This window comes from Apteryx rowi, unplaced genomic scaffold (genome assembly GCF_003343035.1).
Source record: "Apteryx rowi isolate R43461 unplaced genomic scaffold, aptRow1 scaffold_276, whole genome shotgun sequence".
NCBI classification, from domain to species: domain Eukaryota; kingdom Metazoa; phylum Chordata; class Aves; order Apterygiformes; family Apterygidae; genus Apteryx; species Apteryx rowi.
In genome coordinates, this window is record NW_020449152.1 from 94102 (window position 1) to 120901 (window position 26800).

Sequence of the window (26800 nt, forward strand, 5' to 3'; positions counted from 1 at the left end):
TCTTTTTTTAAGGAAAGGATCTGATAAGTTTTTTGTTTGTTTGTTTGTTTTTAGCAAACAACTAGAAAAACAGCAACAGTGTGGGAATAGTCTATTCATTACTTGTGTGGTGCTTCATAAGTACCTCCAAAGTCTACCTGTGGAATAATTTACTTTGTAGAAGATGGCATGTAGAGATGTAGTTCATGAGCACACGGCACCAGCCCTGTGGGATCGATACTCTTGCTCCAAGTGACATAGGAAAAAGTGATGTGAGCAAGTGTTTCAGTGAGCATGAGTCCTCTGTTGTTGGTTTAGAACGCCCTTATGGGCTGTGATTTCAGTCTTCCTAGAAGAGACCCAGAGACTGGGGATATCTTCGTGTTCAAACATAGACAGAGTCAACATAATGCTTTGCCAGGCTCTACCACTCTAAATGTGGGATCACCATCCTCCTCTGTGATTACCTTCACAAGGCAGTTACGTATATTCTTGGAGACAGCATTTTTCATTTAAACCATAAAACACACGTGTAACCACAGATGGCAACAGTGTTTGCTGGCACTCAATAAATATGCTTGGGATTTGAAACAAAAAATCTATCATTTTTAAAAGCCAGATATGAAGAAGGTTAGAAAGCTGAAATCAGAATATAACACCCCCCCTCCTCCCCCCCAAAGCTATTTGGTGTCAGAATATAAGGCAACATTTGGTTTTGAAACCAGATCCAACAGTCTCACAATTGTAGTGAGAATGATGAGTACACTCACAGCATTTCTGATTTCAGGCAGATGTCATATATTCACAAACAGACACTGACAGTGCAAGAGGGCAGACTGAAATTGGGATTAATGAAAGCCAAAGGATATTGCCATCTAGAGGAAAGGGGAATCATGAGGTTAACAAGTCTAATCTCCAGACAGGTAGAGATTTACATCAGATTCCTTAAAAAAGTTATTTCCACCCTCTACCACAATTTTCCTGTCTTTAGGAAATGAGATAATGCCACTAACTCATCCTCCTCATAGAGGTTTGTGATGAGCAATGGATGCTGTCCAAGCAATGTTCCCACTATGCTAAAACATAGTTGATTATTGACTAGTACTCTGCTAGTACTCTGGAGCTAGATACCGGAAAACAAAGGGCAAGTCCCATGCCTGGATTGGATGTAGAAAGCACCAGAACAAAATCAACTCTTCTAGCACTTCAAATCAAATGGAGCAGAGACCTCATTGTTTTTATTTGGTAATAAGATGAACATACATGGACTCAGTTACAGAAAAACTGGAATGTTGAAAAATGTTTTATACATTTAGAGACCACAAGCCTCTTCTTTCAAATAAGGAACTAACAATAAATACATATTGTTTAAAATTATTCTCAGAAAAGTTGAGAATACTTGGCATTACATGGCATGATTCATATCAGTTTTGCATTTTTTTTTCCTTAATGAATCTTTACAAACCAAATAGTTTTTTTGGATACCCTACCCACCCAGTCCCAAGAGCAAACTTGCATTGAATTTTGCTTTCAAAATGGATTTTGATTTGTTTTCCATCCCCTGGAGCAAAATAGTACAATAACCTGCCTCTTGCTTCCTTGAAAAATGTTAGAGAACAGGTGTATACTGTTTACTTTAGTTCAGTTCAAGACAGACATCTCCATTATCAGTTCTGCTAATAAAAACATACTCTAAAGTTTATGTTCAACTTCATACATAGAATTCCCTGCAGAATGCCAGCTGAAAAAATGTTATTTTACAAGACCAAGATCCTTGAATTTGGTTAATTTTCCCTTATCCCCCTTACAAATAGATTTAACATTCCTTAGCTTCATTAGGACCTGTCACTATATATTTAAGCAAAGAGCAGTGAAATCTACTGCCACAGGTAAGCCATAATGTTCACCCTTCCTCCCTGCTGAAGGTAGCCAGTGCACCAACACATACCTTTGTTAGAAGTGCCTACTCAGTAAAGTGGCTGCAAAAAGTAGCATTATGGACACAGAGAGATTTTCTTATTTAAACATATTGTGGTGGAAGCAGCTCCTACCACAGCAAAGGAAGACAGCACTACCCTGATGCACTGGCTTTACACAGAACTGTCCTGCATTTAGCCTTTGGCCCCAGATGCTGCAGTGGGACTAGCAGGACTTTGCATGCAACTTCCTTTGTTTTCAGTGCAACTAAAAGAGTGATCAGGCCCTAGGTGTTATTTTGCTGTAAGCTGATGTTGCAAATGCAATGGCTTTTGCCTATAGGGGAAGAAGGGGGAGGAGGAAAGGGAAGGAAAATATTCCTGTGAGAATCTGGGCCTGTAGACAACCAGAAGTTCTGGTAAAACCCCAACCAGAACCCTACAATAAAAATAGCAAATATTTAAAAAAATTGCATATAAAATTGTATAAAAATATCATCCAAGCAAGAAGAAAAGGAAAACGCCCACTCTGCCATTCTACTGCTAGGTTTTATCACTAGAAAACCCCAATGGCCATAAGTAATTTAGTTTGATATATGCACTCCTACAACCACCAGCAGAGGCAACGGGATTACATATATTCCTCCTACCACTGGATAGCTTCTAAAACCGGGGGATTACAAGAACACAACAGCCTACACACACACTGGGAAGCAATCAGAAGAATGCAAAATGCCAAGAAGGTGCCGTGAGGCTAGTAAGTGAGTGCTGTTGTGTGCTTAGATATTAAAGCGAATTAGCTAAGACTGGGCTCTGGACTGGGAGGCCTTCATGGCTTCGAGTCCTGAGCCAGTTTGCCTGGAAGTAGCTCCATTTTTTCCACCCTCTGCTCAAGTCACCAGAGCAGAGAGCTCACGCCTCTAAGAGAGGCATAGAGCTGATAACGTGTGTCATGGTCATGCTGGGGTAGAGATCAGAAATCTCTATGTTTGTTCAGGAAAAAAGGGAAATGGAAACACAAGGGGAAAAGACGGACTCAGCAAATGGAAATGCATGGACCATGTTTCATTTTAACAGAAAAGTGTCATCAGCAGTGGTCATGTGCTATGCTTATTCTTTGACCACAGTAATCAGGCAGGGAAAGGGGGTCTTGGGATTACAAAACTCGTCTGCCCATGGAAGCAGGGTGAGGATCACAGTAGGACATACACCTGATGTTAAACTGAGACTGAGGCAGACCTGCTTGTGCTGTGGGATAAGCTTCTTTACCCTCTTCAGTGAGAGTAGAATTCGTGCCTTAAAAACATGAAAGCCCATGTATTTTTTTTTCCTTTCTACCTGGTCAGCAGTGACAGCTGCTCTCTCTAGCAATTTGCATGGAGTCTATACAATATAATCAAGGCTCTTTAACAGCATCAGCTGGGGTGTTACCAGATCTGCATGCTGGCTTTCAGACATTGCACCAGCACACCTGTGAGATCGGCACTGGTTCAACACATGGGAAAGCACAGGGTCATTCTTTTGCTTTTAATTATTGGATGAGGTGATAGATTAAAATAAAGTAAAAGGATTTGATTGTGCTGTCATTTGCTGAGTATAAATGGCTAAACTATGGTATAGATCAGCAGAGGATGATAAGTTTCATTATTACAAAATGACCTGTGAGGAAAAATGAGCCACTAAGAAATATTTAAGACCATCTCATGAGTTCCTGGAGATAGACTAGCTGATTGTAGTTGAGGCCATAAAAGTACTTTCCTGGTCAGTTTTCATCATTTCTAATCTGAATGGATTATCATGTTTTTTAATTAAAAACCAGGTCTGAGATCCACTGTAGAATCTACAAGGACTAACAATGAAAGTGCTTGCTGTTCCCTTTAACTAGGTGAGCTCATGCATCTTCTGATTACAAAGCAGCTTTCTCTACCATACTAAAAACTGTCTAGTTTGAACTGTTTTTGCTTCTAGATTGAGCACGTATGACCTTTGTGTGTGCATATGCAAACACTGTATATTCAAATGGTAGGTTGCAAAAACCATTCTTCTCTGACATAAGCAACTACATTTTGGAAAGTTTCTTTCCAACTGCAAATATATGTTTAAGAAACAAAGCAGCAAGAAAGAGGAATCTGCCTCTTCCATTCACCAATGAGGAACCAGACTCCCAAATTCCAGATTTGTTTTGCTACCATACATCCTACTGTATGAAAATATAGCAGCTGAAGCTACATAAAAGGCTGCACTTTTAGGTAAGCATCAGTCTGCTTAGATTGACTACTTTGAAGTATGTTTTAAGCCTAAAATAGCAAAGCTTTTTTAAAAAAAAATTTTAAATCTCCTACCTATTTATTGCCTCTGCAGCAAAAAAGTTGATTTATGGCAACTATCCTCTTTCCCTAATATGGAAAGCAACAGTGATATCCATCACCTTTTTATAAGGAAACACAGAAATCTGACTATATAATTTAGACAAAAGAAGCTGTGTAGCTTGCAAGGAAAGCTGGTGGGCATAAGTACTTGATCCTATGATTTTGAAAGGTTGCATCACAGCCATTACAATCTAAAAAGCTTACAATAAACAAATCCCTTTTTTCACATGTACGGACACTTCTTGACCGTTGTCGCAGAAACACACAGTTTAAATCACTGCTTGAGTGCAGACCAGAGAACTGCCACCCTTTGAGTCATTTAAGTTATGATCAGGATAATGACATATTGCTTTTTTTTTTTTTAATAATTATCGTGTAGTCAGGAGCTCAAGTGCTAAGTCACCATAAGAGAGAGGTCTGCTAATTCCCTCAAGACCAGTTCCAGCTAAAGGAGAAAACATTGGCAGGGATACTTCCAGTGATAGTTCTCCCTATTTTAAGGGGGTAAAGTGTCTGGATTCTCCCTCCTACATTAGACAACAGTTTCTGGGGAGTAAAAGATGGCTGGTGCTTATCCAGCAAGGCAAAGCTTTTGGAGAACACATTCAGTTCCCTCGTAGAGGCAGAAGCATGCCATCTTAGTGGCACACAACTTCCCCGTCCATTCCTCCCTCCATAAGGTGCTCTCTGACCCCGTAAGACCCCATGGAGCCTGCTTGTAGGCATTCCCAAATAAGTCTACTACATTTCAGCATGAGGCCACCATTACTGGCCCTATATTTTCAGTTTTTCTGGCTTATTCCTTACTTGTATAGTCTTACAGATGCTGGAAAAAGAAGGCATCTGAAAACATAATTTCTATACATCCAGGGGAAAGTTAAGTAAGGATGTAACAGCAGAAATCCTTTCTCATTCTTTATAAACAGAGGTCATGCCACTAGCTGATACAGACCTAATCCTTCTTTTTTTCTTTTTCTTCGGTGGAATAAAATAAGAGAAAGCCATTCTGTATTTTTTTTTTTTAACTTTTATTATTTTTTTACACAACTGCACAGTGGCTGATCTCTAGTTTAACTGGGAGGTGTCTAAATATACCATTCCTTGGCTCACAATGCATTAGCACAATGCTGCAGAGTGCTCCAGGGAGGCGGATAATCAGAGTATAGTAATGTAGGTGTGATCCTAGGAAGAGACGCCATGATAGATTTTTTTATCTGGCCTAGTCTCTTTGTAGGATCTCAATTTCTACATTTCACTTTCACTTTGTATCATTCCAAGCTAATAGAAGAGATTTCATGGGGATTTTTTTAAGTGAAAATAAAAAAATTATAAAAAATGCTGTACCACTGCACCATACTCGGACACTTTAAAGAAACCAGGAAAATCTTAGAGCTAGATCTGTCCACCTGTATACTGTAAAACATTTTACTACATACCTTTGTGCTGAGATCAGTAACTTCTTTGCCTATAGCATCTCTTCCAGAACAGCATCCAGTTTGGATCTGCAGCCCCAAGAGATGGCAAATCCAGAAACTCCCTTGTTAGTTTCTGCCAGTGGTGAATAACCTTGACAGTCAAGAAAAAGCCTTCTCCAATCTGATTTCACACTTTTGTGCCAGTGCACGAGAAGCAAGGACTGACCAGATGTGAATAAAGCAGTCTTGCTTCACTATCTGAAAGGAGTCAGTCCCAGAAAGAAAGAAAACAAATATCAGAAGTAGATGAAGAATAAAATTTTCATTTTTAAATGATTCCAGTCTGTATGATCTAAGGTATTTTTCATCACTGTACATTACATAAGGATAACTTAAAAAAATATTGACTAAATTCTGCTCCACTGACCAAGCTCTTAATCAGGGTATGTTCCCTCTCACTTCAGGGACTGAGTCAACGGTGTGGTATTTAGCTCTGTATTAATGATATTTCATCAATATGTCCCGTTAAAGAACCTGGTCAAGGCTGGATCTCATATTCTACCGCCCTTATCGGGGCTGAAAGCTCACGGTGGGTGGAAAGGGGAGGTGGGAAAGTGTGGGATGACACAGCCCTTTCCCCACTGCACGACCGGGAGCACACTCTGTACTGCCTGTGTGGCCACTGTCCTCTCAGCACCCCTTCTTTCTCAGTAAGTCTAACCCAGGATATGCACACAGAGCTACCATTGAACCAGGAGCTCACGAATGGGAACACACTGTGCCCTTATATTTACTTTATTTAAACGAGCCAGTACAGTGAAGCTAACTGTGAGTTCTGAGAACTGCAAGAGCTATTTTTGTATGTCTTCCTTCTGAAAATACAGAATTAAGTGCAACCTTTTCATAGCATGAACCTAATCTAAATCTCTGGCTTTGAACAAACTCAAACTTTGGTGTCCAAAAAAAGAACTCAAAATGTCTCTAGTCGCAATAATCAAAACCCCAGATACAAACACTCCTGAGTGAGAAAGTACTCATGTTTAAATGTGGATATAGGCTGAGCTCACTGCTGTGACTTTTGCTAGTGTTATGTGAAGTTCATCCCTGTACATGCACAGTTTAAGCAGGACAGAGACTCAAGCTCTAATATAGGCTGGTGGTAAAATCCTGTGCTTTTGAACACAAGAATGAGTTACCTTCCTAAGCCAATGTTTTGCATGTTCTCTACATAGCGAAGAGCCATGACAGCAGTCCAATTCCTTGTAAAATATATATATGATTATCACAGCAAGATTGCATCCTGAATGAAAAGGGAGTCAGGCAGAAAACAAGTGTATGCATATATACGCCTGTCTTGATTTCCACACAAATAGGTAAAATTACTTATAATTAACTGCATGCCTACCAAGATCCCAAACCAGAAAAGCACTTACATAAATGTTTAACACTCTTCATAAAAAGATACTTTCCTGAATCAAGGCCTGAGGGAGGTATTTTTAACATTTCCTCTTTAAAATGGGCCAAAATGATGGCTTCTTTCCATGTGTCTAGCTCCACTGGATGCCACAGTTATATCTACTGACTCCAGTAGTGTATTTAGGACACACTGTTTCATTTTGTTTTTCTCTATCCCTACTTCTCCAATAATGCTTTTCCTTTCCTTTGGCCTGTCCATTCAATAACTAATGAAAGAAATGTCACACTGAGATGAAAGTAAGAACTGATCTGTGTGATTCCCTGCTGCCCTCCTTTTCTTAGATCTTCAGGTCAGACAAAGAGTGGTTACAAGTAGCCCATAAACAAACGTGGGAAACAGCTCATTATTTGTAATCTCTAGTTAAGGCAGACACGTCAAGAAGTACATGCACTCAGAGTCTGACAACAAAATTTGCACCAAGGGAATACCACTTTAGTTGATTCGTCTTTCCTTTCACTAACTGCAAAAACACAATAAAACCAAGGATTGAGTGAGTTTACCTGCAGTTTAGAAACAAAAACATTTTGCTATCATTGTATCACCCAGGAAAAGCATCACATCCTAAAAAATGGTCAATTAACGCTACAAATTCACCATTCATATGCACAAAATCTTCTAATAGTGAGGGTAAAACTTAAGTCAAATTCTCTGTCTACTGGCAGTTGGAAAGCCTCTTGGGAAAAAGAAAAAAAAAAGTGAAGTATTATCAAGTTTCTTTCCATGATTTTTGATATTCTTTTAAACCATCTTAATGTAGGTTTCACAGGCTGAAGCATAGCAAAGGGCAAAATTGACTTTTGAAGATGACTTTCACCTATTTGCTTGACCTGTCCAGAAATGGAACCATCTGCATCAGGAAACCACCAGATTATTTTCAACAAAAAGCTCCCCAAACAACAAAAAAATGCATACACGCACGCATACACACACACACATGAACAAACAAATAAAAATAAAATCAACCCCCAAAACAAGGCCCCCACCCTAGAACCCAGAGTCATTAATTGTGAGTAGCCAGTGGGAGGAGGAGTGTTTTGAAAGTTGTTTAACGCCTTCCCCAGAAACTGGTCTTTGCGGAAGGAGGAGAACAGGAATGAAGAAGCTCAGCTAAAATGATGAAAGAAATTTGCAGTCTCTTTTTTTTATATATGTATTTTTTTTACTCTTCTGTATCTGGAAAAAAAAAAGAAAAAGAAAAGTGTCAAATGCTGCCTTTCTTCCCTGTGTCCGAGGAGAAGGTATTCTGGGAAAGAAAAAGAAGGGTATCAATTTAGACAGCCCCATTCCCTCCAAGCAGCGTGGCTTTGCTTAACTGTTGAAAGTCCACAAGGTGAGGTGCACCAAAGCTAAGCCAAGCTAAGTCAGCTAATCAAACTGACTTGACTGGAAGTTAATCAATCAGGCTGACTCGACTGGTTCTGCCCTACACGAAGCGAAACTCATTGCGCTCTGACTAAAGCAGTAGGAGGTCAATCTTCGGCATGACTGAGATCATGCAGCAGAATTCAGTGTGGTCTAACCTTTAGGTTTCTTCAGTTTAGGGCTCTCTGGATCACCCTTGCTCACTAGCTACTTCAATACACTTTTGACCATAAAACCAACAACACTGTATATGTGTTTTTGGGTAAGGAAAAGAAAATGCTCCAAACACAAAAGAGCCATATCTTTAAGAGACCCTTTCTCCCAAAGACCTTGCAATGAAAAGCACAACCTTATGTAAGGATAGGTGTCTGAGATCTAACCGAGGATGTGCATTATACAACCTGCTCGACTTTTCTGTAACTGAAAGCCAATTTGATCAGGTAAGTGTAAAGCTGTATCTCTGATCAGATTACAATGGCTTGTGAATTTGGTGGCCACATTCTAATCTCCAGAAGCTATTTGCCCAAGGCAGCAAGTAGCAAAGTCAGTATCTGTACAATATCTGCAGGCAAGACTAGAAAATAACAAAACAATGCACAGAAAAATTAAAATACATGTTGGTGGAGCTAAGCCATATCCTTGCTCATTGAATGGCCAGTCCAACTAAAGTTTAACAGGCTCTTGCATGTGATATCTGTGCCAATAGCAGAAAAAGACATGTTGTCAAAGTTTTGTTTACAATACACAGAAAAATATCTCTGGGAGGAAGAGCTTGTTAATACTGCCCTTGACCGTAATATAATGCTATATCTTGCTGTACAATTAATTTTGACAAGTCCAATACATATGGACAAGTTATTTAAGAAATTATCTCTCACAGCAGATATATGATGTATAAATACGCACTCAGGATTTTAGATTTGCCTTAGATAACTAAATTCCTTGACCTCTTTAGAAACCCAAAATAACCAATTGGAGCTAATAGAATTAACTATCTGGACAAATATTAATAACTTCCTCAGCCTCAAAATTAGGCTATATTTGACTAACATCATCCTGAATGTACAAACACAACTGATTTTTATGTGGTTATGCTACATGAATCTTCACAATGAACAGATCTCCTTGAAGAAGAAATGAAGTCAAGAAACTTTTTTCTTTATTTCTAATGAAAAAGGACCCTCTATACATTAGTTTTTTAGTCTACATTGGCCCAACCAGTTCCCTGAATATGCCTGGCACTCTGCCTAGCTACTGTTATTCTAACAATGCCAATATTGGCAGAGCACTACCAGTGCATTAGAAAGGATCTCTCACTCAAGGAAATTCAACCGAAGAAGGGGTGTGCTTGCCTGGAAGATGTGATTATATCAGAAAGTCTTTGTGTGCCTTTCAGAAACCAGTTCCTTTTGTCTACAGGAATTTTTGTTTTTATTAAGGCAGCGAAAAAAAGGAGTGACAAAAACCTTAAGGCTTTGCTGCTGGATCATATTACCTCTGATGCATGCATAGCAGTGGCTGCACAGGATTTGTTAGAGAGTTGGTGTCATTTTCTTCTACTGCGTAGTTAGCAGGGGGACTTTTTCCTTTTGGATGGTCCACTGTAAGTTGCTGCAACAATATCTTGCCCACTGATGTGAGTCTAAGCCCCTACTGTAAAGAACTAAGCTTTTAGCATTTCTTGGATTTATTTAGACTGGATTATCACATTCCCAGCACTACTGAGAGCATAATCTACAGTGGGCAATAGTAACAACTATAACAACAGTACTACACTTTCCTGACATCTCGCATCTAAAAAGTTCAGCTTGATTTACTGTCATTAAAGGGATCATAATACTCCTGTGAGAAGTATCATTAGTCACATTGTAAGGAGAAGATACTGACCCAAAAGAAGGGAAGGGGACAGGTCCATTAACTGGATAAAATGACAGCTTTGGGTGGTCATTATTTCTGAACCTCTTAAATGATTTGCTGAATCGCAGCTGGAATCTGACACAGAGCTGCAAGTATCACCCAACGTGCCGTCTTCCGTTCCTTTGCCATCCATACTCACAGGACTATCTCTTTTCACCCCTCCCATCCCCAATAACGAAACAGGGAAAAACACAATGTTTTTTCCAAACTCTAGAAGTTCCCTGTGGAGAACTGAGTCATATATTGCTTTTTACTTCTGTTAGCCACATCATCAGCTTCAATGAGAACATTCTAGTACAGCATTTACTTTAAATTGTTTTTCTACTTGGTGGAGCAAATGTGCTGGCTTCCTCGCTGAATTTCCCTTTGGATACAAAATAGCTTCCCTAAGACTACGCCAACCTTGGATATGATTCAGCCTCTTTTTCATTTCAGCACAACAGATCCAGTGCAAATATTAGTATGCATTAACAGAGATAATTGAAAGAGGAAAAAGAATGAATATGCAGTGTTCTGTATACAGGAAGACTTTAAGTAGTTCACTCGGCATATATTGAATTTCATCAGCTGAAATAGCCTCATCTGAATGCATGCCTCCATTCGCCAGTGTCACTGTCGAGTTTACATTGTTTGTCAAGATTGAGTATAGACCCTCCCCTTGATCACTAATGCAAATACCAGCGACTCCTAGAGCTCTTCACAGGATACCAGCACCCACTGTGAGAAGATTATTAAGTCCATTTCTGCTATCAGCTTGCAGTTTATACTATGGCATTTTTAATATGTGTTCACTGGATCATGAATGTATATGTTTACTAGGATACTATATAGTCTGACGTACTGAAGGGGAAATATACTGCAGTTTGTCTTTTCCTTTACACAGAACCATTCAGTGAATAACTACATCCATTCAACAAGGAAGCTAGCTGTCGGCTTTGCACAATCAGTGATTAATCTTACATATTTGCCTCTCTTTTTGTGATAAAACAAATGTTTGGGAGTCCTGAGGCCTTACAAGAACTGCCAGTTTTAACAGTTGGCATTTATTATGCCCGTGTAATTCAAACTTTTACAATCTGCTACCCCGTTGGAGAACAGGAACAGAGCCCCAGAGACATTTAGACCGAGGTGAGAGTTTAGACTGACTCAAAAATTACACCTGTTCTGTAAGGACTCACGGTCCCAGATCCTCACCGAGTGCAACGCTAATTATACCAGCTGGAAATGAAAAGCTAACCTCTTTCAGCACAGCCTCTGGAGATGGCCAATCCTGCCCCTCTGACAAACGCCTGCCCTCAACCCTCCGTCGCTGCCTCCAGAGCCGCAGAGAGCAACGTGCTCCCAGGAGCCAGCCCAGGGCAATGCCGCCCGTCCTCCAGTGCAGGACCGCGCCAGGAGGCAAGGCTCAGCCCTGTGGGTTCCAAATTTTCTTTGAAAGAAAACCTTGCTATTCTCTTTCCTAAAAAATAAAAGCCGAATGCAAACTGCAGGACAGAGTGATGTGAAATAAGGATTTAATGGGCAGGGGGCTTTACACAAACTACTTAGTTTGCCCCACTGAGTAACACACCTCTCCTTATTAATAAAGTGTTTGTGAGTTTATTCCACGCTCCCCATTTTCTCTTCTCAACTCCATATTCCTTCAACATTATAAACATATTTAATAATGAAGGAGATACATGATGACACCATAATCATCCAGGATTACACCCTCGGATTTTCTTTCTAAGGAGATTGTGGTAATCTTGCAGCTCACTTGTGAAAAAGTAGTGCTTAGCATGTACAAATCTGATCTTCTTAGCATGCTATATGAGTATTACTATAGGGTGGCAGAACTCCACCACACTACTAAATAGCTTTGCCCTGAGATACCATTTCCCCAAGCTATTTTTGAGTGTCTGTTTTAAATGCACAGAAAAAAATACAGAATCTTAAAAAATATATATATTTTTTTCCCTGCTAAGCAAAAGGAGAGAGCCTCAGTGAACCATATTCATCCAGTGCATCCCTTATCCAAACCCCCATGGTGATGTCTTTTCGGTAACAGTGAAAGTGGCTGTGAACTCATAAAGATATCAACAAAAAAATCCAACATACAACTACGTGAAAATGAACATTATTGTGCTTTGGATATTTTATTTTGGAAAATTTAGAGAAAAAAATAGTATCTTTTGGGTTTTCTCATTTCTATCAAAATCAGATGCTCTCATGCCATGCCAGTATCAGTAGTGTGTGACACAAACTATTGCAGTGTTACATTCTAACATACATAAGCAGCACATGTCAGAAGGCTTTCACTTAACAGAAAATCAAATAGACGAAATTTAAACACACTAGGACTCTTTAGCCTGAAAGGGAGAGCTGCACAGAGAACCTGATAAAAGGTAAATGAAATTAAGAGCAGCACTGAGAAGGTGAACAGGAAACAATTATTCACTGTTTCTCACAATACATGAAGGGGGTATCAAATGAAATTATCAGGTAGTAAATTTGAAACAAATAAGAAGATGTTATTTTCACATAATGCAAAAGTAAATTTTGAATTGCATTGCCTCAGGATGTGCATACCAAAAGTGTACCAGGGTTCAAAAGATAATTAGACAAGTTAGTGGAAGAAAAATCCATTGGGAGATATTTAATTCAAAGACTGGACCTCTGCCTTAGATCTCTGGCAGCTGGGAAGGTGTGGGGAAGGTCTTGCTCTGTTTTTGTTCTTTTTTCGTTATGATCTTGAATATAAAATGTCATCAAGTAGGTGATGGGAGAGCTAAAGTGCCTTCTGGTTTGGCCTAGTGTGGCTATCTTAGTGCTCTTAGGAAAGGTGAGATGGTGTTTGAAATTAGCCTCTGCCCTCACTCATTAAAAGAAAACAAATTCTCACAAAGTAGTTTTTAAAATACTGTATAAATAAAAAAGAGTTAAAATAAATGTTCAGATTTGTAAACAAAACTGATAAGTTTCCCAAACATTTCAAAATTGACATGAAATGTCACATTCCTATGAGGATTTTTCCTGAAACACTTTTTTTTTTTTTTTAGAATTCCCAGCTTTCAAGGAAGTTTAGAAATATTTGGACTGGTTAAAATTTGGAATAAAACCCCATTTCTTACTCGTGTTTCTCTGACACTTCAAATATGATAAACCTTAATCACAACAGTTAAGCCTTGGCTTACTAGGATAAGGCTATTCCTGCTTCCCGCATCCAGGTACTGGCTGAAATGACAACAGAAACGACAAATTGCTGTACTGCACTTGATGTTGCACCACGATTACTACTGAGGCAGTGCAGAGTGAGGGAATAACAGTCTGAGTAAACTGGTCTCAGATAACCTATAATCCAAAAGGTGGTCATCCCCAATACTACACATGGTGGAAATATTTGCAGTTAGCAGGACTGAGTGCTAAATGATTTCCATGGGATACTGCCACATGTTTAATTCCTTTGTTGACTCACTCAGCACCTTGCAGGAGTGACCCCTTAATTTTATAAGCTTATTCCAAAAAGTCTGGGTACTTCTTATCTCCCCTGCATGCCAAAATGTGCTCAGTTGTAGGTGTTCCCCTTTGAAAAGTGCTGCTAAAGCTGTTGAGTTAAAAATTTAGGGCTCAGAAAAGAGTGAAGAAGTCCAAAATTTCAGTGCTCAGTTCTCACCACTGGATGATTTTTTCTCATATTAAAGCCACTTGGAAAGCCTTTTTAAAGAGAATTAAGACTGTGAAGAAATAAATTGTGCATATTTGTGCTATTCTCTTGCATCAGAGACGAATGAGGCCTAAGGAACAAAGTTCAGAAGATCAATGAAACGAAGAAGAAATGCATGTTATAAGTTAATTCATCTTCATTATCTGTCTTTTTAATGGATGAGAAATTTTAGAGAGATTATTTTCTCCAAAGGAAATAGAACATTACTCAAGGTGCCTGGGTCCTGTTTAAAGCAAGGGAAAACAAGAAGAAATACTGTTGGGAAAAAATTCTGCATGCTTGTTTTGTAACTGAATTTAAATACCATCATTCTAATTTAGCAGATGACCCAAGTGCTTAACATTCATTTCGCTAGGGGGAAAAACGGTATTAGCATAGAAGGTATTCTGATTTTCAAGCTTTGGCACATAATTATCCCTAAATCATTCATGACTTCAAACAATTTCTAGTCCTGTTCACACTGCTCTTGAGCTTTGTGTTTGTTTGACAGCTTGTATTACACGTGACCTGAAATCACTTCAGTGATGGAAGGAAGAGATTAGCTTCATTCTGTTATATATTCTATGATTACCAGCACATTATGGACATTCCTAACAGCAGAGAAAATAAAATGGATGAACTGGCAAAAGTTTAGTTACATCAAAAATGTTTGAGTTTCTTGAGTAAAGTATATAGGAAAGAAAAGATACATTCACTATGCAGAGCAACCTACACAAGAAAAGCATATTCTATATTTGATAATCAAACATAATAAAAAGGTCTGACCATCGTCATGGTAGAAGCTGGATCATGGTTTTCATAAAGAGCTGCTCTGTCATGGATGGAAACAAAAACCTCAGTACTTTCCAAGACACAAGAGGCATAAACCACCATAGCCAAAAGGATAAGCAAGGCCAGCAAAGTTTTCAGCAAAAGACATGAGTCGGAATTTTGTAATTAGCACTGGGCAAATAATTGCATCTTTGATTGAGTGACTAAAGTGAAAAATTAGAATAATGCTCAGCTCTGGGTCAGACACAAGTAATTGCTTTCATTCTCTCATGGCAAAAACCCACAACTGTTGAGAGGTGGTTCTTTTTTGTGAGCGGTGGTAGGGGGTGGAGAGGGAATGAAAGATCAGGCTGTGCTTCTCATCTGACCCAAATAAAACTTTTCTTTTTTACCATTTACTTAAAGCTGGCGAAAATGTAAAACAGAAACATAATTTCAGAGCAAAACTTTTCATTTAGATTTTTCTCAGTCTTTTCTGTTTTTGACAATCACTTATGTTGAACTGGACTCAAATTCCCAAACTGCACTTGTCAACTAATACAAGCTGCAGATTTTCTTCTTCCATTTTTACTTATAGCCTCCAAGTCCCAGGTTATAACATTAGGAATAGCTAAGCAGCAGTTTAGAAGCAGCAGACAGAATGAATTGTCTAATGATGGACTGATTAATGTAATAAATACTAAATATTAGTATTAAAGTATGAGTTATAGAAAACTAACTTGTAAAATGACTCTCTTTCCAAAAACTTAGCTCTTTGTCCAGCTTCCGTTGACTGCATGGGGCAGAACCCCAGGCTGAGCAGCCCAAGGACACTGATGTCTCTTTGCCTCTGCCCCCAGGGAGACACCAGCCTGCAGGTCCAGCAGGCAAAGCAAAGGGCATGAAGGTACCCACAAAGCACCCAGCTGGCAATTTGGACAGTACATACTTTACATTTGGATTCCCATATACTTGACTGTGTTGGGGTTTTTTTCTTTCTTCATACTTCTATTTAAGCTACTTTGTCAGAGTCCCTATCTGGTAAAATAATTATGACTGGGATGCCCAAATTGGAAACTAATTGTTCCATACGGAAGGGACAAGGAGAGGCTAAAGGCCACCAAACTCTCCTCAGGAGTCATTTCAAATTCTTCTGTCCCTTCAGTCATTGCATTCAGAAATGATCTTGTTTCTCTTTCAGGGCTAAGTGTTGTACAGGGAAAAAGGAGGCTTGACTGCCACTGGATTGAACATAAGTTCATGGAGGGAGTGAGCAAGAAGGGACCCTCCTCTTACTGAAGCAGAGATCTTTTGTACACTGTTAGATATGCAAATTGTCCTAAATGGGATAAGAAGGGCTAAGCCCATAAGAATGGTCTATAATGAGTGCAAGGTCAGGCTCAGTTCCCTGACAGGCACAATAAACTGGCTGATGATATAAAATCAAGGAGGAATTCCCAAGGGGAGTGTTATACATTCCTGCAGTGGCTCTAGGAGGTGAACATTATCCCTGAGCAATGCAGCCACGTGCTATCTCTGAGCAGAACTACATCCAAATGACAAAAGATAACCTGAAAATGCCCTGTGTAAAGTTAACTACTTAAAGAACCCACCTACATTGACTTTTTTTTACACCATGCAACTGGAATGAATATTCCAAATATTCACTCAAATATGAAATCAAGAAAAATGCTACTCCCAATTATTAAATTTGTCACATATCCACACTGTGTGACTTCAAGTGAAATAGAAGTTAAAAGCAATCAAACATCTTAAGGACATTCTAACTTCCTGGCATGGCCTGAACTAGAGGATCCAGGAAAGCAGGCTAAAAAAGAGAAATATGAGAGTCCCAAAGGAAAATCAGGTGCTTTTCATGAGATTTACACACACACAAACACACACAGAATGGAAAAGTTGCAAAATCATATGCATATTTATACAAGGCACCCTTCTATATAGTCCCCATATTCTCATAAAACATATGCACCATGGTGCCATAATACTCCTGAGATCAGGATGCTAACAATAAATTTTGTGTTTAGTTTCAAAAATCACATCACATAATGTTTATCCTCTATTTGATACTAAAACTACATAAGACCTTCTCAAAGTACATCTCTCTATGCAAATTCCAGCTTGCCTTAGGTGCCACTTGCTAAATAAGACACTGTCATGTTTTTGTTAAAAAGCACACAAAGGATTTTAAAAAGTACAGCAGGTTTTTACCCCCCAAGTTATTCTATGTTGCACTATTATGGAACAGTTGTTCAGCAGAAGTAAGTTATGGTGAAATATGGTTTCTGGACAGTAAAATGTCCTCATGCTTTCAAGGAAGCTTTTTAGAAGGTGTCAATACAATGCATTCTGATTTCTATCTTAGGGCAATAACCTCTAATGTAATTAAAATAACAGACTATAAAAGAAAAAAGAAATGGAAGGAAATTGTCTTTAGAAATATTCTTAGACTACTGCAATTCCAATTTGCCACCACTGCTGGATTCTGACACATACCATCAAGAGTAGTATCCAGCAGAAAGGAGATATCCAGTATGTTTGCCTTATGAACCTAAAGCAAAACAGGCTTTTTGCTTCTGAAAATCAAGGAGAAATCAGCCTGTCTTTTGGAATGGAAATAGAGATGGCACATTATTTATGTGACCTGAAATTTACCCTTCTTACCATACTCAAGGATATATAGACAAATGTTCATTTATGTGCTTGAATGACCTTATTTAAAATAACAAGGGCATTATGCAAATAACAGAAGCAGAGTTTTGTCACAAGAAGCAGGCTACTTAGTGTTTGTTGCTACTTACTGGTCTTGGCTAGATTGATATATACAATGCACTACTGAAAACCATGCCCACAGCAGGCTGCAAAGACCAACAGTTCTTAAATTGCTGAAAGGCTTTGTGAAAAGCTACATTCCCCCTAAATGAAGCTAAGGAAGAACCTTGTTAATTCAAGTATTTCTGGGATAAATGTGGAAGCATCATCATGGCTCCATCACACCACCATTACAAATCCCTGCAAAAAAATGTTCCTTCACCAAAGGCATTCTCAGATAACAATACTCTGTGCCAGCTAATCTGTCACCACAAATACTTGAATTTTTGGGGACAGCTAGAGGAGAAAGAAATGAAGCCCCTGCACTGTAGCTTTCTAATCAGGGAATTGTGCACATGCTGATCAAGGAATGATTGCCAAGAAAAATTAAGACCAAAGGCATGGTCAGTGTATGGAAGCTATAGTAAAGGCTTTTAACTACTGTTAAGCAACAGTAAAGCTCAAGAAAATAAAAATACAGAAAGATAAAGGCCTCAATACCTAGTAAGCCTGTTATGCACACTCATATGGATGCTGTCTATTTAAGACTACATATTATATTATTTTCTGTTGCTCTGGGTAGAGGAACATATTCTTGAAAGATCACCTGTCAAAATGCATGGTTACAATATGACCACGAGGTGGGAGCATTGCTCATCACACATACCCAAAGCACACTGATTTCTTTGTAGGTACTAGTAGTCAAGCGAAAAGTACATATATCCACTATATTTCTGTGCTATAACCTGTGAACTTGCTTGTTTACTGCTAGAATAATAGGTCCCCAGGACTAACATAAAAACATCCTTCTGATTTTCTGTAATTCCTAGTTGAAAAAGAATAACAGAATAAACTGCACTTTGGCCCCTGGAATGAAGTGTTGCACTGAAAACTTTCTATTAACAGCACAGAATCTTTTCTCAGTAGGAAAAAACGAGGAGGAGGTAGAGATAACATGTGAAGGTGGAAGGAGGGGAAATAATTTCCTCATTTATTGAAAGCTTTGTCATGTGAGTAGAAAAAAACTGCAAAAAGAAAGTTTGTGAACACAGAAAAAGATTACTTCCATGTGACAACTACTTACAATTTTCCATTCAAAGTGCTGAAAAGCAACTATTTCACATTGGAAAATCAGGTTTTCCAAAACGGTTTAACAAGGTTCTATCCCACAGGAAACATTTGATGAACTGCTTGTGCTGATGTTGTCTCTGATAGGACTGTGTCTTTATATGGGTAATGGCAGCCCCATATCTCTTTTGTTGGAATTGAAGATACGTACATTACTGAATAACAAGAATGTCTGTCCTACAGATGAAAGCGTTCACGTATTTGTCCAAGATCTACTCAAAGGAGCTATCTGAAGATTAGATTAAAATGAGAAGAAAACTAGCCTATATTTAGGGGGCTTGTGTAGGATTTTTGAAGCAGTTAATACTGAAATCTAAGGCATGACTACAGCTTATGTAGACATCCTCAGACCAGCTTTAAAGTAGCTGGCTTTAGTATGGATAGACTTAGTTGTACAAAGCTCTGGCTCGATGTGTATGTAATTTCCTGGTGGCTCAGACAGCCTGTGCTCTGCTCCTGGGAGGCATGTCTGCTCGCCTACTTGTAGGTAGCTTAAAAGTAACTCAGACACAGAAGCTACATGTCACACCTGTGACTAGAGTGCAGACTTGTTCAATGTCTCTGTGTCCACAGGGGACGGTTATCCCATGTGACCCTAGCTACTTGGTTCCCCATGTAGTAGGAGCAGGAATGCATTAGAGATCTTTTGCATGTATATATTCCAATAACAAGATGCTACAACAGCCTTCTTTTGTACATGCTCAAAAAGCACCTTGGACTTGGATCCTACAAAGATTTATCTATGCATGTGCGTAACTCTACATACCCTGAGCTCACTCTGAGGAGCTACCTCAACAGGATTATTCCCTGTGCAAGAGTGCGATGTGTGCAAGCACCATATACTCAGCAGCATCGTATACTCTGCGGCTTTCCTCTCCACGTGAAGGATGCCTGTGCAGCAGGGGAAGGGTAGTAGATGTGGGCACAGTCTGACCTAAACTGCAATATATGACACAGGAGGGTGCAGGGCTCTAGCTAGTGCTAGTGGGTGGCGGAGAAAAAGCTATAGCTCTCATAGGACCCGGTAAATCTACATAAATGTGCACCTGTTTAATGTGAATACACCCCAGCTGCAGGCTAAGCAGATGCTGTAAAACCCAAGTACCAGGGCTGATGCTGCAAAGGCCCAGGCTGAGTTTGACACACTAGCTAACTGGTGAGTGCAGTATAGCTATAATCTTCATCTTTCTAACTCTCTGCCTTTCTCCTTCTTTCAGCACATGAAAGATCGTGTACCGGCATGTGATAAAGCATATGTTCAAGTAAATATTTTGCTACTCTGCAAACAGCCATGTATTATCCATGGCTAATATTCCCTTCTCTGCCTCCCTCACATGGCTGGTAAGGAGATTTATTCTAGCGTGAGTAATGGATAGAACAGGTTGCACAGAATTTGTCAAAACAAAAGTGCCAAATGTAGATCTTTCCTTTCCGTGGCACATCATTCACAATTTTTCTCCTGATTTCTGTCAATGAGATCATTAGCTATAATCCCTCTCTACAGTGCCTGAATGAAAAACATTCAGCCTACAAATTGTCCTCAAGTGCTTACAGTTGCTTATTCCCTATAATCAACCTGTCCCATGGTACTGGTCTTTTCCCTAAGGGGATGAGCAGAACATTTTCTTGCAGGAGAGCAAGTGGGCATTAAACAACTAACAGCACACAAAGACTAGCTAGTCATAAAGAAACAAATTTACTCCCTCATGGTTCAAGTCATCATGAAACACTTCTCTCTCAGTCCTCCAGCTGGACTAAATTGCTGCCCCCTTGCCTTTCCTGAGGGAATCCAGGCTTTCAAATGTAACCTTGTCCTCAAATTTAGGGGTTTCTGGGACTATTCCCTTGGCAGGGCTCCTGCTCCTCAGCCCTCCTAGAAGAGCCTCAGTCTCCCTGTGTCCACCTTGTCCTGCCAGGACTGCTGCTAAGCCACCACTCACTGCAGCTGGGAAAGTAGCCGTTCTGCCCATTAATCCTTTAGGGGCCATTACAGCTATATACACCAGTGCACACATTCATGAACATCTGGAGATTCACATTGCTCTCTGAATATTTGTGCTTAATTAATAGCATAACTGCAGAAAGAGTCGTGAATGGTACTTGTTCAAGACTATTTTCCTGACAGAAACTTCTCAACTGTGTAAACAATACGACCTAACAAAATAATCTTCCTAAACAATCCTTGCTAACAGGGCTGTTTAAAAAAGTACATACTTATGTGTCCAAAATTAATACATGCTTCTGGATTAACTGTTCAACGTTCTTTGTCAGGGCATCACATTTTCTTCTTATTTTTCAGGTTGCTAGAGCAATAGGAATATTAAGTAACTTTTTAAAAGGAAACAATAAACTAGAAAACAAAGTATCATTCTAAGCTGCAGTACTTACAAAGAGGTTGTCTTTCCTGACCATCAAAACCAAGTACTGTATTATTTATGTTTAGGAATAGCTATGTTTCAGTGGATTTAACTTAGGCGCACACACACAAAGAAAATGTTAGCTCTCACATATGTTTCCATTTATATTGCTATCCCACATTTAGGCAATCACTTCTGGAGCAATGTGGGGTCAGTTACTGTCTCGGAGCCCCATGATGCACAGCTGAGGAAGAGCAAGAGTAAACATGTCATAGACCTTATAGCTGTTTTCCCACTTTGTTGAGGCTACTAAAACATCTGTGGACCTTTACAAGAGGCTCAGGGCTCTTTGAAATTATTCCCAGATGCCCAAGGAACTGTTCTCCGACTTGGGATTATTTCAGACACGTCCTTTTTCTATACTGTCCTTAACATGGCCTCTACACTAACGTGCTTGCTCATGCTTGCTTCCCGCACCCGTGGTTCCACAGCACTTGGCAAATTCCCACTTACCCAACTAATCCAAGAAAGCTTTGCGCTTATATTGGCATAGTATAACATGCAACCATAAAAAGCAAGGGAACCTTGTACAGGGCTTGTCTTAGCTTTGTTTTGTGCATCCCCCATGCAATCTGTCCTAACTGAGAGCAGAATTTGGCCCAAAGGAAGTCAGATAGATAGAACCTCACAAGGTATCTGCATTTTCTATTCAGCAACTTTAATAACCCAGGATTTTTCTTGCAGGCACTGCACAAAAATTGATGGGTAAGGAAGATGGCTTACCAACAGAACAACTAAGTGTTGCTAGGCATTATGTGAAAGAGAGGATCTTCCCCAAGACTGCCCCAATGGCTTTCGTCAAATCTGATGACTACTTTTGTTAAGTTTGTTTCTGGTTACTACAGTTTTTTTTCCTTTTAGAACAAACTATGGCTGTCTAGAAAACAGTAGATTGCATATAGAAATGTGTGAAAAAATGTAATAAAATATTAAGTCCTTACCATCTGTCTTCTTTGATTCATTTCCCACACTAGACTGATCTTTTTTGTCTGACTTATTGTTTTCCTTTAATTCACCTAGAGAAAAGCAGTAAGAAATACTATAAGCATTTTAATGCAGAGAACAGTTTATTAATGTCTGTAACCCAATCAAATTAGAACATCAGAAAGATGTGTTCCTTAGGAGAAAATATATGAATTCACAGAGAACTGGGATTTATACATTTATACAAAGAATAAAACACCAGAAAAAGTTTATCCAACTTCTACACAAAATCAAGGTTTGCAATCTGGTTTAAAATGTATTCTAATTGTTAATACCTCTTTAAGTGTACATGCAAACTCATACTCCCTCTGGCCGTGTGCAGGAAATAAAAAACCTGGAGCACAACCTTTGTTTCAAAATGAATCTCTGAAACATCTATGCTTTCAGATGACTGAGAAAGACCCTCCAAGATTTCATCATAGCTCTTTCTAATAGAGAACCACAGATATCCCAAACAATCCTATATAATTTTGTCTCACTTTCTTTTACCAGCCTTCTTTATCCACAGACTCATTTTCGTTAGTCCCTTCATGATGGTCCCGGAGAATAGTCAAGCATCCTAGTATTGAGTACCAGTTTTAGAGTCTCCATAACAAACCAGGAGAGCAAGGCAGAGCAATACCTGATGCAGAATGAAAATGGCAACCGGAGCTGGGGTGTATTTTATGAACACAGGAAGGTTCACCAGAGTCATTCTCAACTTCTGTCTGCTATTGCCAGGTATTAGTCATACGTGGAGCACAGCAGACCTTCCCAGACCATCACCTCATTGAATAAGAATGACTTCTTGCCAAATTTAATGTTAAATAAAAAATAACTTTAAGGGAGAGATCTAGTAGTATGGGGCTCATTCAGCTGCAGCAGCTGGGAAGGTCTCCTCCCCTTAGATGACCAGAGCAGCAACGAGAGCCCACACAGATGGGAGCAGGCAGCCCTCTTTTCACTCCTGAAGCAACAGCTCTGAATTTGGGACCCACCCTTCAATGTGAAAGAGCTATAATGAACATAACTTCAGAATTTTCTAAATGAGAGGTGCATTACATGGCTATACCAAAGTGATGCCTATTCCAGCTATATTACCATTTTTATTACTACAGCTACTTCGTGGCCTTTGGATCAGGATTATAGGTATCAATGCATTATACAGGATCTGATTTGCCTTCCAGATAGCCACGGCCAATGGATGAATGGACTTTTGGAACAGCTCAAAAAAGAACTTGGAGTGAAACAAGGTGTCTCTCTTCCACATTGTGCCCTAACCACTGGGATACTTGTTATTCTTGGATGTCAGAGGATTGATCTTTCTGTCTCTCCTAATTAAGTTTCACCATAGTGTAAAAGACGAATGGCTTTGAAGTCTCAAAATATTTAACGAGATGGAAAAACATGTCCTGTCCAGTTGTCATTTAAAGCCAAAACTTTCATATTTTTCATATTAAGCTCACTGTGTGGGTGAGAGAAAAATGAAAGCATGAGGACACAGGACAGCCAGCTACCTTCTCATCTGATCACATTGCTACTGACTCTGCCTCCTTCAGAAAGTCCCATATGGCCAGAGAGGTATGAGCAGCTCCAAGCAAGACTGAGATGTCTGACTGAGGAAGGCAGCCCATAAGAGGACATCGTCTTCAAGAAATGAAATGAAAAGGTATCTAGCAAAGCACAAAAGTCTTCTCACATTCCTTCCATCATCATACAGCTGATAATAATGATAAGCTAATAATACTTTATTTGACCACTGTATAAAGAATTTTGCTAAGTGTGTGCAGGCAGAGATGATGAACACCCACAAGTATGTTATTTCATAGCTTGATCCCTCTGAGAAGGCATGTGGGCAGTGACTGAGAGAAATTTCAAACTCCTCTGATGAAACAATTTCTGAACTTTCATTGACTATAACTTATTAAGAATAGGACACTTTTGAATATTGTAATATCTACCATGCCATACCACCAGCAGCAGAGCAGAACGATGATCATAACAATCTTTTTGAAAGGGATTACAAAGGCAGAGAGATAATAAGGCAAATACTTTATGATGAGATATTAACATATAGGCGTAAAGGAAGCTGCAGTGAACTCAGAGATATGAATGTTACATTTCATCAGTCTCCAAAGACCCTGCAGTGATTGTACCTCATAAAGGCCTTTTCCAATAAATTAAAGAGCAGGATTTCTTTTCCTGAGGAAGACACTAATTTTCAGAAATCATTATAGTTCCTTTCAAAGCATTTTTGACACCTGCAGCAGAGAGACATTGCAAAAAAAAAGGAACTGTCAAAAAGCACTAGAACACACTTAACCCCTGTATTGTTAGAAGCACGTAAAACAGAGGATTTGGGAAGCAAAATCTGGTGCAATCTGACTGGGATTTCACATGTCCCCAACCTTTTTGTCTTCTTGGGGGCTTGTTCCCATTCACCTACGTAACACTGTCTGAAGAAAAATCCCATATGTGACAGAAAATGATAGCATGGCTCCTCATAGTCTTTCCAATCTAAAATACTAATGGCAAAGCAATATCTAGCTGCGGGAAAGCCCTGCAGCCAAGTGAAATACATGGAAAATATATTAGGAATGTTTTAAACAAAATTCCTGCTTCTGCTGCTGTCTAAACCGAAAACCTGAGCCTGTACTTTCAAGGCTGGATGTTCCCAGTGACTTGCTGTCAGCTACAATTACTTTACTGACCTTGGCCTGAATTTTGTAATACTCTCAGGACATACTACAGGCCTGTATGTTCACTCAGACTTTTCATAAAAGGATGCCTGTGAGTCTGAGCTTTCTTGTGGTTTGGGACTGGCTGAGAATTGCCAAGTTTGCGAGAAGTCACAGGTGGCTATACTGCCATTTTTTGGTAATGACTCAAGAGAGCTGGAGGTGGGAAGGGAAGGATAAGAACAAGAGTTGCCAAGAGACAACTGATCTGTTCTCACACATCTAAGAATTTTTTTTAATGTGATATGTAATTTTCCAATATTTTTCCACCTTTTTCATGTGCAAAATGTGACTTTTATTTTAACTCGGTTCTAGAGCAAGTTAAAATGCTGGAATGAAATTTCTGCCAAAAATTCTCCAAAAAAGGCTCATGTTTCCCCTAATAAAAAAGAGACCAAGGGGAACAGCAATTTATTTCAGCTTTTAAGTGTGGATCATACCTGACTGCTTCATTTCCATGAGAAAAACCATTCTGTCCTTTCCTTCAAAAGTGAACACTGCTGGAGACTTAATTTACAGTTTCCAATTCCCATATGGAGGTGGCTATACCGACTTCCAGGAGAAGGCTCTGGGTCCAGGACACCTTTTGTCCAGGCAGCCCCATCGCTGAGGTGAGATACTGATTTTAGGGATGGATTCCCCTTTCAGTAGAAGAACAGAACTTACCATTCTGCACGTGCTGTTTCTTTTCTCCCATTGCTTGATGAGAGTCCACTCCCTTATCTGTTCTAGATGCATTTTTCCCTTGAGAGACTTCATGTTTGTTCACCCCAACTTGCCGAGTCCCATTTACATGATTCTTACTGGAATCTGTGCTTTTGTTTTCCCCAGCACTTGGTTCTTTGCTATTTTCTGTCTTTGCTGCTGCTGCATCTTCTGCTGGCTTCTTCTCATCTTTTTCTTCTGTTTTCTTTTCCTCTGTTCCCTGGTGAGCATTTTCCTCTGCTTCTTTCTTAACTTTTTCTTCTGCATCCTCAGCAAAGAGAGAAGCAAAATGAGAAAAGAAATCACGATTATCAGTAAATTTGACATGAATGATACAAGACATGCATCTAAAACCACTTCAGCCTTTTACATGCAAGCAACTTTTGCTTAGATACATGTAGAAATTGACTTGGCAAGGGAAAAAGAGCACAGAAGAACATTTCAGAAAGGTTTCTAAAAAAACATTTCATGTTGACATAACTGTATATTACGTGCATGTCCATTTTTACCATGTAAAGTCCACCTTTGCAAATGGTGTTCCTCAAAAATTTTAACAGGCAAATTAAAAAGAGATAATAGCTATGTAAGGCTTTAGGAGTGGGGAAGTTAGTTTCATTTCTGACATTCAAGAACCTGTCACACCAAATTTAGCTTATCTCATACGGTACCCTGTAACTTAAAGCATTTAAAAACTCTTGGTTCTTTGAAAATCCACTTTGTCTCCCTGATTCCAGGTATCTTCCAATGCTAGTTTTCCAATCTTTTCCTTTGCACTTACTGTTATCCTTTCTTTGTAACTCGGTCCTGCAGACTAATATATTGCTACCAGTACCTGCCCTTTCATCCCAAAGTATCCTACAGTCACATACAAATATGCAAAAGTATAAAGTGAGAAGTGAATGTTAAACAGCAGCAGCATCTCAAAATACTGTCATTCAGAGAAAAATAAATTCACAGAAAAGCCAATTTCCCCAATTTAAAATACTGCTCTTGTTCCTATCCAAACCCTGTGTCCTGATGCAACAGAAAACACTTAATTATAACATAGGCTGCAGATTACTTTGGCCCCAGGTGTTGAGACCGCTACGTTTCTAGCCCAGGTGGGGCAGCACAGCCCCGGGTGGACTCAGCC

General features: G+C 39.3%; 1 protein-coding gene across 2 annotated transcripts in view; it reads right to left on the reverse strand.

Annotated features, from left to right (window-relative positions):
• The window catches only part of PDE1C (phosphodiesterase 1C), a 372931-nt gene that overhangs the window by 9965 nt on the left and 336166 nt on the right, over nt 1-26800 (reverse strand). Inside the window, exons 15-17 of one of the 2 annotated variants that reach the window (XM_026068590.1) lie at nt 25630-25929; nt 22204-22278; nt 1202-8329 (exon numbers count right to left, since the gene is read on the reverse strand). In XM_026068590.1, coding sequence (XP_025924375.1) covers nt 8316-8329; nt 22204-22278; nt 25630-25929 — 389 coding nt within the window. In that variant the 3' untranslated portion in view covers nt 1202-8315. Of the gene's footprint in view, nt 1-1201; nt 8330-22203; nt 22279-25629; nt 25930-26800 lie in introns of those variants that run through there. The other variant, XM_026068589.1, reaches the window with a different exon arrangement.